General features: G+C 43.4%; 1 protein-coding gene and 1 non-coding gene across 3 annotated transcripts in view; one reads left to right on the top strand and one right to left on the bottom strand.

The window, feature by feature from the left end:
- The window catches only part of VPS13B (vacuolar protein sorting 13 homolog B), a 1,018,523-nt gene that overhangs the window by 848,144 nt on the left and 154,925 nt on the right, over positions 1-15,454 (top strand). For both annotated transcript variants that reach the window (XM_038744561.1, XM_038744562.1), the window contains exon 39: positions 15,125-15,321. In XM_038744561.1, coding sequence (XP_038600489.1) covers positions 15,125-15,321 — 197 coding nt within the window. The remainder of the gene's footprint in view (positions 1-15,124; positions 15,322-15,454) is intronic.
- On the bottom strand, positions 13,341-13,478 carry LOC119927824. The gene has a single exon (XR_005450793.1). It is a non-coding gene; the product is annotated as a small nucleolar RNA SNORA7 (small nucleolar RNA).

Raw genomic sequence — 15,454 nt, 5'->3', positions numbered from 1 at the left:
ACAAGTTTCGAGAAGTCCTGTTTCACATTGAGACTCCAACCAAATGAAACATAAAAATAATAATAAAAAAAAACAAGAATGTAACCCTGAGTTGAACACCAAACATTATAGTCTATGAGCTCCTTGGGGGCAGGGAATGTGTTTCTTTGTTGTTACATTATACTCTCCCTGGCAGTTAGTACAGTGCTTTCCACACTGTAAGCACTCAATAAATATGAATAAATGAATGAATGAAGGTGTTGCTGCCTTTAGTTTGTCAGAGGCATCAGTGCATTCCTCAACCTTGTAGCTGGTGGTGGATTATGTTTTAAAAAGACAGTGCTATTCTTTTTATATGTACATAGCATTTTTTGTGTACTTTTTTTATAACATCAATCGTATTGAGTGCTTAGTGGGTGCAGAGCATTGTACTAAGCACTTGGGAGAGTACAATATAACAATAAACAGACAAGTCCCCTGCCCACGAGGAGCTTACAGTCTAGGGAAGGCAGACTTTACTATAAATAAGTAAATTACAGATATGTACATAAGTGCTTTGGGGCTGGGAGGTGGGGATGAATGAAAGGAGCAAGTCAGGGTGACACAGAAGGGAGAGGGAGAAGAGGAAAGGAGAACTTAATCAGGGAAGGCCTCTTGGAGGAGATGACATCAGGTTTGGTGGTTGTTTGAGTAGCGTTCTCGTTGGCTCTACTAATCTTTTAGACTGTGAGCCCACTGTTGGGTAGGGACTGTCTCTATATGTTGCCAACTTGTACTTCCCAAGCGCTTAGTACAGTGCTCTACACACAGTAAGCGCTCAATAAATACAATTGATTGATTGATTGATTGGAAGTGCTTGGCCTCACCTAGAGCAGGAAGGAGACAGAAGTCTTGAATTTGGGTTTTTGGTTGTCTACTACAGCCACACTCTGAGGAGACCTTGCATCTGTAGATGTACAGAAATAGTCTGGACATTTTCGTTTGGCCTCTCAGATGTGTGGTTGTTCCCAAGGTAGCTCAACGTGGACATTGCCCACCTTTCTACCCTTTTGGCCCCTCCTCCCCAAACCTAAGCCAGTTCCAACCCTCTCCCAATGGCTTTCTTCAATCCTGGAGGTCTGGACCAGGGAAGTACTACTGATATATGTGTATGAGCACCCACTGGATGTAATGCACCTTATTGTACTGTATTGAAGGCACCTCTCCTCCAAGAAGCCTGCCCTGACTAAGCCCCCCTCTCCTCTTCTGTGCCGCTCATACTTGCTTCTTCAGTCATCCTCCCTCCCATCCCCACAACCCGTATGTGTCGATCTGTAATTTATTTATATTAATGTCTGTCTCCCCCTCTTGACTGTGAGCTTTTTGTGGACAGGAATGTATCTATTTGTAGTTATACTGTACTCTCCCAATATTTAGTACAGTACATGGAGAAGCAGCGTGGTTCAGTGGAAAGAGCACGGGCTCTGGAGTCAGAGGTCATGGGTTCAAATCCTGGCTCCGCCATTTGTCAGCTGTGTGACTTTGGGCAAGTCACTTAATCAATCAATCATATTTATTGAGCGCTTACTGTGTGCAGAGCACTGTACTAAGTGCTTGGGAAGTACAAGTTGGCAACATAGAGATGGTCCCTACCCAACAGTAGGCTCACAGTCTAGAAGAGTGGGCTCACAGTCTAGAAGCTTCTCTGGGCCTCAGTTACCTTATCTGTAAAATGGGGATTAAGACTGTGAGCTCACCTTGGAACAACCTGATTGCCTTGTAACCTCCCCAGTGCTTAGAATAGTGTTTTGCATATAGTATGTGCTTAATAAATGCCATCATTATTATTATTACAGTGCTTTGCACACTGTAAGTGTTCAATAAATATGATGAATGAACAAATCAATTAATCCTACCAACTTAAGAAAGAATAACTCACAGAAGCAGCACATTCCCTGTCCACAAAGAGCTTATATTCTAATAGGGAATCCATTTTCACTTGGGTCTACTTTGGAAAATGTACCACAGCCCCAAGCTGGCACTGATGGTCCAGAAGACCCCTTAGAGGGCAGATTGTGTTAGGATTTTGGGTGCTGCCAGCATGGATTTCAAGGGAAGGAAATGGGAAAATGGAAGAGGTCCAATTAGGACTGCTGAATGTTTTAAACAGTAGAATGTTTTAAACTGAGATTATGCCCTTTCCTCACCTCCTTTTCAATAATAATAATAATAATGGTATTTGTTACATGCTTACTATGTGCCAAGCACTGTTCTAAGCACTGAGGTATATTCATTCAATTCATTTAATCGTAGTTATTGAGCATTTTCTATGTGCAGAGCACACAGTAGGTACAAGGTAATCAGTTTGGACACTGTCCCTGTCCCACATGGGGCTCACAGTCTTAATCCCCATTTTACCAATGAGGTAACTGAGGCATAGAGAAGTTAAGTGGCTTGCCCAAGGTCACACAGCAGACAAGTGATGGAGCTGGGATTAGAATCCACATCCTCCGACTCCCAAGCCCGTGCTCTTTCCATTAGGCAACACTGCTTCTCTGGTTCTTTTTAAAATGAGGATGAGAATATAAATTCAGAAGTCTCTTTGGGCCATGGGTAAAACCAAAGGTTTCTTACATAGTAGGTATCCGATGAATATTATCAATTGAATGGTTAACTTTTATGTGTTTTACAGCTTACAAATATTATTATATTTATTTTCTATAAGTGTACATATATATTGGCTTTACACAAAATTCATGTTTCACACACTTAATATAGTAAAGCCTGACTCAAAGTAGGAAGAATATCCTGGATGAATTCTTCAAGTTCACTACAGTACCATGGGAGGGTGTGTGTGTTTGTGCGTGTGTATTTTTATATATCTGTATTCATATTTTTGTGGCTTTGTGCTATTAGAATTATTTAAATCAAAAATCTGTACGGTGGGATATAGGGGCTTGTTCCTGCAAAATCAGCTAGTTCAGCAACCAGGTGTAATCAATCAATCATATTTATTGAGCACTTACTGTATGCAGAGCACTGTATTAAGCACTTGGGAGAGTACAACGTAACAGAGTTGGTAGACACATTCCCTGTCCACAGTGAGCTTACAGTCTAGATGTAATGAGAAGGTATCATGCTTTTAATATATTAAATTAATTACTAAATTAAACCAAGAGACCACCCCAGCTGTAGGATCTTGTCTGGGTTCTGTTCAGGATTCCACTGGAGGCAGAGCTGAAAGAAAATAGGAATATCTACCTGGGGATTCTATTTCTCGGAGCATGTGAAACTGGGTTATGCGCCCTGAATTCAGGAGAGGAAATTCTCCAGGCCTGCCTTCCTCATTTCACTCTTTGCCGTCCTTGCCGCGGACTGTTCTCATGGCAATCCTGTCATGTGTACATATTTTTTACTCTATTTATTTTATTTGTACATATCTATTCTGTTTATTTTATTTTGTTAGTATGTTTGGTTTTGTTCTCTGTCTCCCCCTTTTAGACTGTGAGCCCACTGTTGGGTAGGGACTGTCTCTATATGTTGCCAATTTGTACTTCCCAAGCGCTTAGTACAGTGCTCTGCACATAGTAAGCGCTCAATAAATAAGATTGATGATGATGTGCCTTTTTTGTGACTGCCCCTGTAATAATGATAATAATTTTGGTATTTGTTAAGCACTTACTATGTGCAAAGCACTGTTCTAAGCATTGGGGAGAATACAAGGTGATCAGGTTGTCCCATGTGGGGCTCACAATCTTAATCCCCATTTTACAGATGAGGTAACTGAGGCATAGGGAAGTGAAGTGACTTGCCCAAAGTCACAGCTGACAAGCTGCAGAGCAGGGATTTGAACCCATGACCTTTGACTCCCAAGCCCATGCTCTTTCCACTGAGCCGCACTGCATTAGACTTTGTTTCAGAAAGTGTTTTTATTGGTATTTATTAAGTACAAACCATGTGCTGTGATATATACAAGGTAAAGCTGATCAGTCAGTCTGAGGACTCACAATCTAGGAAGGTGGAAGAGCAGATTAACAATATAGTTAATATTATAGAGAGAGTCAGTGACCTTATCCTTATTCTACAGAGGAATAGACTAAGGCCCAGACAGGTTAAATGACTTAACCAAGGTCACACAGTAGACCGGTGACAGACCTGGAACTAGGATCCTGGTCTCCTGACCCGCCGTCCCAGGCTCATTTACTTAGGTCACACTACCCCCACCTTTGAAAAAATTAAAACAATTATGTTCTTTAGCAATCCCTCAATTTAACGGTGTGGTGTAATTTGGAGTTGGATTAATTTTCAGCTCTCTTTATATAATAAGAATAATAATGACGACATTTATTAAGCACTTAATATGTGCAAAGCACTGTTCTAAGCGCTGGGGAGGTTACAGAGTGATCAGGCTGGCCCACAGGGGGCTCACAGTCTTCATCCCCATTTTACAGATGAGGTAACTGAGGCACAGAGAAGTGAAGTGACTTGCTCAAAGTCACACAGCTGACAATTGGTGGAGCCAGGATTTGAACCCATGACCTCTGACTACAAAGCCCATGCTCTTTCCACTGAGCCACGCTGCTTTTTTATATGAACTCAGGCAAATAATAATGAGAACATCTTACTACTAATAATAATAATAATTGTATTTGTTAAGTGCTTAAGAAGTGCCAAGCACTGTTCTAAGCTCTGGTGGAGATACAAGGTAATCAGGTTGTCCCACATGGGGCTCACAGTCTCAATCCCCATTTTACAGATGAGGTGATTGAGGCACAGAGAAGTGAAGTGACTTGCCCAAGGTCACACAGCAGACAAGTGGTGGAGCCGGGATTAGAATCCATGACCTTCTAACTCCCAGGCTGTTGCTCTAGCCACTGTGCCATGCTGCTGCTTGGCTGTGACTGATATGGCGTTCCAGGCCAGAATCAGGGCCTGAGCAAAGGGTTGGGAGAGACAAATTTGAGGTACAGTTAGGAGGTTAGTATTAAAGGAGTGAAGTAAGTGGGTTGGGATGTAGTGGGACATTAGTAAGCATAATCAGGAAGGGGCATGACTGATTAGGTGCCTTACAGACAATGTGAAGGAGTGACTGTTTGATTCAGTGATAGATGGGCAACTACTGGAAATTTTTAGTTTTCAGAAAAATGATCCAGACAGAAAGATGAAGTGTGGATGGAGAGGGGTGAGGCAGGAAACAGGGAGGTCAGTGAGGTGACGTGCAGTAGTCAAGACGGGATAAGATGTCACTGGACATGTAGAGATATTGCAAAGATAGGACCGACGGGATTTGTCGGCAGATTGATGAGGAAGCCTTGCGGGGGATAGGATTAGGGTGGGAAAATGAGGAGTTCTGTTTTGGACAGGTGAGGTTTGGAGAAGCAGCGTGGCTCAATGGAAGGAGCCCGGGCTTTGGAGTCAGAGGTCATAGGTTCAAATCCCAACTCTTCCAGTTGTCAGCTGTGTGACTTTGGACAAGTCACTTCACTTCTCCGGGCCTCATCTGTAAAATGGGGATGAACCCTGTGAGCCCCCTGTGGGACAACCTGATCGCCTTGTACCCCCCCAGCGCTTAGAACAGTGCTTTGCACATAGTAAGTGCTTAATAAATGTCATTATTATTATTGATGGGACATCCAAGTAGAGATGTCCTGAAGAAAGGAGGAAATGCAAGACTGCAAGGAAGGTGAGAGGTCGGACTGAAGAGGTGGATTCGGCGATAGTCTGTGGAGAGGTGGTCGTTGAAGGTGTGGGAGCATTTAAGTTCTCCAAGAGAGTGGGTGTTGAGAGAGCAGTTTCCATGGAGGTGAGGAAGCAAGATTGCCAGGGGACAAGGAGAGAATTGAAGGAGAGGAAGTGGAGGCACTGGGTATAAACAAACTAGCTCAAGTTGGCCATGTGGGAAGCAGTGTGACCTAGTGGAAAAAGTGTGGGCTTGAGAGTGAGAAGACTTTGATGCTAATCCCAGCTTTGCCATTTTTTTTGCCGTGTGACCTTGGGCAAGTTCCTTATTTCCCTGTACCCCAGTTTCCTCAACTGCAAAATGGGAATTCACTATCTGTTCTGCCTCCTACTTAGTCTGTCAGACCCATGTGAGACAGGGACTGTATCCAGCCTGATTAACTTATATCTACCCCAGTGCTTAGAAGAGTGCTCGACACATAATAAGTGCTTAATAAACATTATTATTATTGTTATTGAGTTTGGAAAAGTTTGGGGCGGTGAGTGGAGGGAGCCTTGGGGTCATAGGAGGGGATGCATGGACATGTTTGAAAGCAATGGGGAAAAAAGCCATTGGAGAGTACGTGGTTGAAAATGGTGCTCAGCAAGAGATGTTGGAAGTGGCAAATGTTCTAATAATGTGAGATAGGATGAAGTCAGAGGGGCAGGAGAAGGAGGTGGCAGGAGACCTTCCCTTGAGATAATACTAATACTAATTAATACTAATTATGATATTTGTTAAATGCTAACTATGTGCATTCCTTCAATCACTGTACTAAGCACTAGGGTGGATTCAAGCAAAGTGGGTTAGACACAGTCCCTGCCCCACATGGGGCTTACAGTCTCAATCCCCATTTTACAGATGAAGGAACTGAGGCACAGAGAAGTGAAGTCATGTGTCCAAGATTACACAGCAGAAAAGTGCCAGAGCTGGGATCAGAACCCGTGATTTTCTGACTCCCTGGGCCGTGCTCTATCCACTGCACTATGCTGCTTCTCTGTTGGAAGGGATGGGAGAGTTTAAGAGAGGGTCTGGAAAGAAGCAGGGAAGATTTTTAGGGGTGAAGGAAGTTCTGAGAGTTAACAGAAGCAGTAGCAACTATTTGTTTATTCATCCCCAACAAGGGAAGACCGCTATTATTGGTGCCATGTCAGTCCAAATCAGGATGGAGGGTGAAGTGGACAGAGCCCTTGCCAGGTTTGTGATGGCTACTATTATCCAAATCACTATGCCAGATTACCCGTCACTTTCTTTCGCTCATTCTCGCTCATTCATTCAATCATTTATTGAGGATTTACTGTGTGCAGAGCACTGTACTAAGCATTTGGGAGAATACAATACAGCAATAAACACATTCCCTGCCCACAAGGAGCTTACTTTCTAGAGGGAGGAAGACAGTCATTAATATAAATACAAATAAATTATAGATATTTACATAAATTCTGTGGAGCTGGGAAGGGAAAAGAACAAAGGGAGTAAGTGATGGCAATGCAGAAGGGATTGGGAGAAGGGGAAGGCGGGAGGCTTAGTTAGGGAAGGCCTACCTGGAAGAGATTTGCCTTCAATAGGCTTTGAAGGCAGGGAGAGTAATTGTTGGATTTGAGGAGGGAGGGGGTTCCAGGCCAGAAGCAGGACATGGGCGAGGGGTCGGTGTCAAGGTAGAAGAGATCGAGGCATGGTGAGAAGGTTAGTATTAGAGGAATGAAGTGTGTGGGCTGGCCTGTAGTAGGAGAGTAGTGAGGTGATGTATAAGGGGTCAAGGTGATGGAGTGCTTTAAAGCCAAAGGTGAGAAGGTTTGTTTTAAAGTGGAGGTGGAAAGGGAACCACAGGAGTTTTTTGAGGAGTGGGGTGACATGTCCTGAATGATTTTGACATGTCTGTCCCTCTACCACCACCACAGTCCCACGCTGCCATCCTCAGGTCTCACATTCCCAAGGGAACCCCTTATGTCTTACTGGGAAGCAGGGACAGAAAAGGGAACAAGACAACAAGCTACTTGCAGCCAGTGACAGTTGAACCACAGCCAGGAGCCAACATGCTGGGACAGTTGCTACATCGGATTCTAAACATCCTGTAGTTTGTAGAAATGTAGTGGAGGTAGTGACAAAATCAGTAACCACCATCACGTTTATGGAGATGGTTCTGAGCACCATATGGAGGCTCAATTTTGGGATCGTCCGGAACATAGTGGAACAGATATCCAATCTATCCTAGGGCCCCATTTGAGCCCGTTCAATTTTAGGCTCTGCAGCCCTGTGTTTTGAAAGAAAGTTTAAAGGGATTGTGTCCAAGACTGCCTCTAGTATAGAGCAGCCCAGTCCAAGAGAATCACCTTGTATGGAACTGAGTTCTCCTCTGGAACCGTAGTTTTTATGCTCACTCTGGGGAGAGAGGATAAATGGTTTACAGAGCAGAACTACTATTCTAGGAAGTGGTTCAACTGCTGCGGCACCATCAGACTACATCAACTAATTTGTCTCTGCTCTTGCACCCACCAATAAAGGTGGCCCCTGCTAAGCGCTTACTCTGTGCCAAGCACTGTCCTAAAAATAATAATAATGGTCCTTGTTAAGAGTTTGCGGTGTTCCAGGCACTGTTCTAATAATAATGATAATAATAATAATGATGATGGTACTTGTTAAGTGCTTACTATGTGCCAGGCACTATCCTAACAATAATAATAATAATAATGATGATGGCATTTATTAAGCACTTACTCTGTGCAAAGCACAGCAAAGGTGATCAGGTTGTCCCACGGGGAGCTCACAGTCTTAATCCCCATTTTACAGATGAGGTGGTGGAGGTGAGCAGGCCTGTGGCTGCAGAGCCCTCTGGGGAAACGGGGCTCTGGAGGGTTATCACGGCCCGTGTCCGGGCAGTTGGACCCTGCTCTAAAACCGGACGGTGGGCTGGGGCTGGAACACACAAACACACACAGTGTGTACCTTATTTTATCCCTTTCTCCTCCTCCTCCACCGGTGGAGACACCCGTCTCTCTTTGTTGCCTACTTGTACTTCCCAAGCGCTTAGTCCGGTGCTCTGCACACAGTAAGCGCTCAATAAATACGATTGAATGAATGACAGCCTGTCTCCAACCTGATTTGCTTGTATCCACTGTAGTGCTTGGCTCATAGTAAACTCTTAATATTTATTACTCTATTTTATTTGTACATATTTATTCTGTTTATTTTATTTTGTTAATGTTTTGTTCTCTGTCTCCCCCTTTAGACTGTGAGCCCGCTGTTGGGTAGGGACCGTCTCTATATGTTGCCAACTTGGACTTCCCAAGCGCTTAGTACAGTGCTCTGCACACAGTAAGCGCTCAATAAATACGATTGAATGAATGAAGGTATCTGATGCCCAGAGAAGTTAAATGACTGCCCAAAGTCACACAGCTGACAATTGGCGGAGGTAGGATTTGAACCCATGACCTCTGACTCCAAAACCCCTGCTCTTTTCACTGAGCCACACTGCTTCTCCATTCTAATGATAATGATGATGGTTCTCAAAAATCTCCAGTGGCTACCAATCAATCTGCGCATCAGGCAGAAACTCCTCACCCTGGGCTTCAAGGCTGTCCATCACCTCGCCCCCTCCTACCTCACCTCCCTTCTCTCCTTCTACTGCCCAGCCCGCAACCTCCGCTCCTCCACCGCTAATCTCCTCACTGTACCTTGTTCTCGCCTGTCCCGCCGTCGACCCCCGGCCCACGTCATCCCCCTGGCCTGGAATGCCCTCCCTCTGCCCCTCCGCCAAGCTAGCTCTCTTCCTCCCTTCAAGGCCCTGCTGAGAGCTCACCTCCTCCAGGAGGCCTTCCCAGACTGAGCCCCTTCCTTCCTCTCCCCCTCGTCCCCCTCTCCATCCCCCCATCTTACCTCCTTCCCTTCCCCATAGCACCTGTATATATGTATATATGGTTGTACATATTTATTACTCTATTTATTTATTTATTTATTTATTTTACTTGTACATTTCTATCCTATTTTATTTTGTTGGTATGTTTGGTTCTGTTCTCTGTCTCCCCCTTTTAGACTGTGAGCCCACTGTTGGGTAGGGACTGTCTCTATGTGTTGCCAATTTGTACTTCCCAAGCGCTTAGTACAGTGCTCTGCACATAGTAAGTGCTCAATAAATATGATTGATTGATTCTAGTGTTCAAAAGGCAGCGCTGAGCACATTTTGGGATAAGAAACCATTCTTTCCTAGCATCCTTCCACTTATTTCCTAGGGACTACTGCTAGACAGGACTTTGTCCTAGAATGCACTGTGACATTGTCAACTGGATGAATGAAAGTTCTGCCTCAAGAAAGCCTGAGTTTTAGGGAGTGGATATAGGAGGTGGATACTCAACCTCCTGTATATTTAAATAGAAATCCCCATCATTTGCTTAGAACACATTTTATTATGTTTTAATAGTTCATTTTTAGATTCTGTCAAATAATAAATAGAAAAAGAGATCATTTTAAAAAATAGACATGGTCTTGACAGCCATTGGAAGAATAACATATATTCCACCTTGCAATACTTTACACGGCAGCCAGTAAATTTTTCCAACTTCCCACCACTCAGTTCTGTTGATGGAAAGTTTCTAAACTATCTGTTGGCCATCAGAGCATCCTGGACAAACCATCTTCATGTGTAGAATTAATAGTAAATCCTTTAGGAAGAGCAGTTTGAATAATCTGTTGGTGCTCTTTAAATTTAAGCTCATGACACTTTTTCAGTAAGCAGATCTGAAGGAAATATTTGACTTGTTACTGTTTGGCAATCATTAAATCATAACTTGAAGATGGAATATAATATCCAGTGTTTACCATATGGGCAGTAAAATACTCTGTCAATTTTTTTTAGCTTCAGAATAGCTTCACAAAGTCCGTATGCATTTTTGTTTTTCAAGAAAATGCCTCTTTCCTGGTGTCTTTAAGACCCCTTTCATCTCACCTGTGTTGGTCAGTGTTTTATTTGTACTTTGTTTTCCAAGTGATAATTATGATTGAAAAGCTTGTTGTGGGCAGGGAATGTGTCTGTTTATTGTTGTGTTGCACTCTCCCAAGCGCTTAGTACAGTGCTCTGCACACAGTAAGAGCTCAATAAATACGATTGAATGAATGAAAAAGGTTTGCAAGAAAAAAGAGGAGGAAAATAAAGCTCGCATTTTGTTTGTACTTATATTCTTTGAAAACTTTCCAGTATGATTTCCATTTGGAGTGAATTTGTTGATGCCATTTTTTAACCAAGGAAAATGGAGTGTGTAGAGGAAAATGCTGATGAGCACATAGCTCACATATTTTTGTATTTTTTTTTCCCAAGTTCACTTTCTGCTGTTTTCTGAATTTCCTGAGGTTCCTGGAAGGTTCTAAAAAGACTATGTAGCAGGGTGGGCATCCCGCCATAAAACCCATAATGAAACCCATTTGATTTTAAAGCAGTGTTTGTGAGATCCATTCTTTCCTAAACCAGGATTCAGAAGCCCAGAAGCAGAGCCCACCACGTCAGTTACCAGACTTTCCCAGACACGTCCAAATTTCAAGGTTAACAAACAAATGGTAATGTGAATTTTGCAGATGGGCCCATGTGGGAATCTCCTCTTCTGAGTTATTTTAGCCATTTAGTCATTTAAGTCATCTTTGCTGACTGCCACCTTTTCCGTCTCCCTCTGCCATCAGCATAGGAAGGAGCTGGGCTGACCAGTGAAGCTCTTATTGAGAGTTGCAGCTGAGGCATCCAGTGTGATTCTGCTGGACTGATTTCTTTGCCCCCTTATCTTCTTCGCCACACAATCTCCTCCCCAAACATTGCTCACTGCCTCTCTGGGCTTCTGTTTCCCAAGCCACATCTTTCGGGAGTTGCTATTTCATTGACTTGAAAATTCTTGGTGGAGGGTTAAAACCACTCCTGAAGGTGCCTTGGGGAGGCCAGAATTATGGGAGAATTTGCATGAGTGAAAATAAGGTAATAAGAGTAATAATAATAATGTGGTATGTGTTAAGCACTGTAGTAGGCCCTGGGATGGATACAAGAAAATCGGGTTGGACACACAGTCCCTGTCCCACGTGGGGCTCACAGTCTTAAGCCGCATTTTACAGATGAGGTCACTGAGGCCCAGAGAAGTGAAGTGACCTGTCCAAGGTCACACAGCAAGCAGGTGGTGGAGTCGTGATTAGATCCCATGACCTTCCGACTCCCAAACCCATGCTCTATCCACTGTGCCATACTGTTTCTCTAATTGTATTGTATTGTACTCTCCCAAGCACTTAGAACAGTGTTCTGCACACAGAAGGGCTCAATAAATACCATTGATGGATTTATTCACTTTACGGACCCCAGCCTCAAAAGTCCTAATAGTTATGACCTTAAAGACTAAAGCTACTGAACCTACCCTATAATATAATAAAAATGTACTAGCCCTACTGTTGCCATTTACCCACAGCACCTATGTACATATCTTTAAATTTTATTTATTCATATTAATGTCTGTCTCCCCCCCAGACTGTAAGCTCATTATGGGCAGGGAATGTTTCTGTTAATTCTGTTGTACCGTACTCCTCCCAAGTACTTAGTACAGTGCTCTGCACATAGTAAACCCCCAGTAAAAATGATTGATTGATTAATTTACCCACTGCACTTTTTTTGTCATGGTATTTTCTTAAATGCTTACTGTGTGCACTGAAGCACTGGAGGAGACACAAGATAAATTAGGATGGACACAGTCCCGGTCCCACATGAGACTCACAGTCTTGATCCTCATTTTACAGATGAGAGAACTGAGGCACTGAGAAGTTAATCCATTTGCCCAAGGTCGCACAGCAGCCAAGGAATGAGGTCTGGATTAGAACCCAGGTCCTCTGAATGCCAGGCCCAGGCTCTTTCCAACAGACCATACTCTGTGGTGATACATCTGTGTACATGTCCATATGAATAGGCAAGGGGCTATTTTCAAAGCCACATTAAAGTATTGAAAACTACATTGATTTGTGGAATGAAGATATTAATCTTTTTGTGTTCAGTGGGTCTTCTAAGATACAACTAATGGAAATTTGGAAATTCTTTCCACCATATTTGGCGGTAACTAGGTAAATAGCCTACTCTCTGGGACTGGAGAAGAGAAGGGACACTCTTCATCTTGACTCAGGTTTCGGTTAGCAGCCAAATGATTCCTTGCCTGCAACTGGCTCCTTACCAGGCTTCCTCTGTCCACGCAAACACAGGTGGAGGCATTGGCCACCCTGGAGAACCCCGTGTTCTCAGGGCCAAACCTGGCTTCGCCATCAAATGGACAGTGAGACCCCAGAGGGATGCCCTGATCTCACTGTTGAGATGGTGCTTTGGGTGCAAATTCTGGCTCTTTGCCCACCTGGAACAGATGCTCACTATGTCACATTTCATTGCATGTGCTCAGTAGGTTACATAAGGTAATGGGATGGTGTCATAAAGACATATTGTCTTGTGCTGTTGATTCATCTCCAACCCGTAGCGACTCCATGGACACGTCTCTCCCAGAGCACCCGACCTCCATCTGCAATAGTTCTGGTGGTGGATCCCTATAGTTTTCTTGGTAAAAATTTGGAAGTGGTTTACCATTTCCTTCTTCCATGCGGTAAACTTGAGTCTCTGTATTCGACTCTCTCCCCTGTTGCTGCTGCCCAGTGCAGGGGAGTCTTGACTTGTAGCAGGTTGCCTTCCACTCGCTAGCCACTGACCAAGCTAGGAATAGAAAGGGTAGGCCTCTGCTTGACTCTCCCTTCTGTAGTCAAGACTGGTAGAGTACTGGAAACTCTCCAGGTGCCATCCTGAGAGGGAAAAAGACATATTACAAAGTGGGTTTTTTGGTGGGGGGTGGGGATAATTGTACCTGTTGAGTGCTCACATTGCATCAAGGACTGTTCTAAGCACTGGGGTAGATACACATTAATCAGGCCAATACAGTCCCTATCCCACAGAGAGTTCACTGTCTAGGAAGGACAGGTCCTGAATCGCCATTTTGCAGTTGAGGAAACTGAGGCACAGGGAAGCTAAGTGACTTGCCCAAGTTCCCTTAGCAGGCAAATGGCGGAGAGATGGGATTAGAGAATCCAGGACCTCTAGCTCTCAGGGTCATGCTTTACTCATTGCTTCCAAGAAGCAAAGAAGCATGATGTAGTGGATAAAGTTCTCTGTGGAAATTTCCAGACCTAGAGTTTGTTGCCAGGAGAACCATGACCTCTTCCCTTGCTCCAGAGGCATTGATTTCCCCTTCCATGTTCCTGAATATACAGGCACTACTTTCAAGCCACAGGATTCAGCATGAGGCACAGGGACAGCTGGGGCTTTAAAATAAAAATCCTGAATATAGAGATGTCCAGTGTTGTGTCTGAACTAGCCAGGGAATAGCCTCTAGACTGTAAGCTCGTTGCGATCAGGGAATGTGTTTGTTTAGTGTTACATCATACTTTCCCAAGCACTTCGTACAGTGCTCTGCACACAGTAAGTGCTCAATAAATACAATTGTTGGAATGAATGAATGAACCAATGACCTGAAAACCAAGAGAATGCTTTCCCCCAACCAGTCCTAGGGTCAGGTTGTTCTCTGATCCCTTGGGACTGCTGGATGGTGCTCCAAATTTAATCATGTAATAATAATAATAATGATGGCATTTATTAAGTGCTTACTATGTGCAAAGCACTGTTCTAAGCACTGGGGAGATTACAAGGTGATCAGGTTGTCCCATGGGGGGCTCACAGTCTTAATCCCCATTTTATAGATGAGGGACCTGAGGCACAGAGAAGTGAGGTGACTTGCCCAAAGTCACACAGCTGACAGCAGAGCTGGGATTTGAACCCATGACCTCTGACTCCAAAGCCCATGCTCTTTCTACTGAGCCATGCTGCTTCATATCTGACTTCCCTTCCAAAGAGGCCAAAGGGGAGAGGACAAGACTCACTCTGATGAAGTCATACAGTATTTCCTGGGCATTAGTATAAAATTCAACAATGTTTTTAGAGGGCAGAGTGTATTTATTGTGTGTGGGGCACATTTACTGAGTGCAGAGCATTTGAGGACCATATAAAAGAATGAGAGATGTGATTACTGCCCCAAGAAGTTTACAATCTAAGCATAATAGCAAAGGAAGTTTTAAGGTACATCTATGTCTGTGAATTTAAACAAATGGTAAAAGCTAAGATTTGCTGGGGTGCCTGTATTTTGGTCTGATGTTTCTCAATACGGAAAACTGCCATTGGTGTTGTTATGAACTCATGTGTATTTTAAAATTAATCGGGTGTTTATATTTGTGCCCAGGCACATATATTTAAATATATGTTTATGTTGCTGCCTGTAAACAGGATAAATGTAGAAATGAAAAAAGAAAATTGTAATTATTCTTAGTTGAAACCATTTCTTTTTAATGTATGTCTATAGTTTCAATTTGAAATTGTCAATATATAACTTCTCTTTGTTGTCAATGCAGGTTCCTTGCAGCCTGGAATACTGGGATGAGCTCCAAAAAGCATTTGTCGCATTTCGAGAATTCAGTCTGTCGGAAAGCAAAGTCTGTGAGTTGCCGTTGCCCAATATCAACCTTGTGAATGACCAGAAGAAATTGGTAGCTTCAGACCTGTGGAGAATTGTCCTGAACAGCAATCAAAATGGTGTGGATGACCAAAGGTATTTCCGTGCAAAATTTATCCATGCTATACATCATTTACTGTATGTAGAATTAATTCAGAGCTCCGTAAAATGTCCAGACAATCCCATTTGCAGCCTCCCGGGTCTCTGGTGCAGCCATGTGACATTCATT

The sequence above is a fragment of the Tachyglossus aculeatus genome, chromosome 4 (assembly GCF_015852505.1).
Source record: "Tachyglossus aculeatus isolate mTacAcu1 chromosome 4, mTacAcu1.pri, whole genome shotgun sequence".
Taxonomy (NCBI): domain Eukaryota; kingdom Metazoa; phylum Chordata; class Mammalia; order Monotremata; family Tachyglossidae; genus Tachyglossus; species Tachyglossus aculeatus.
Note: the sequence above shows the minus strand (reverse complement) of the source record. Positions and strands in the feature narration are given on the sequence as shown.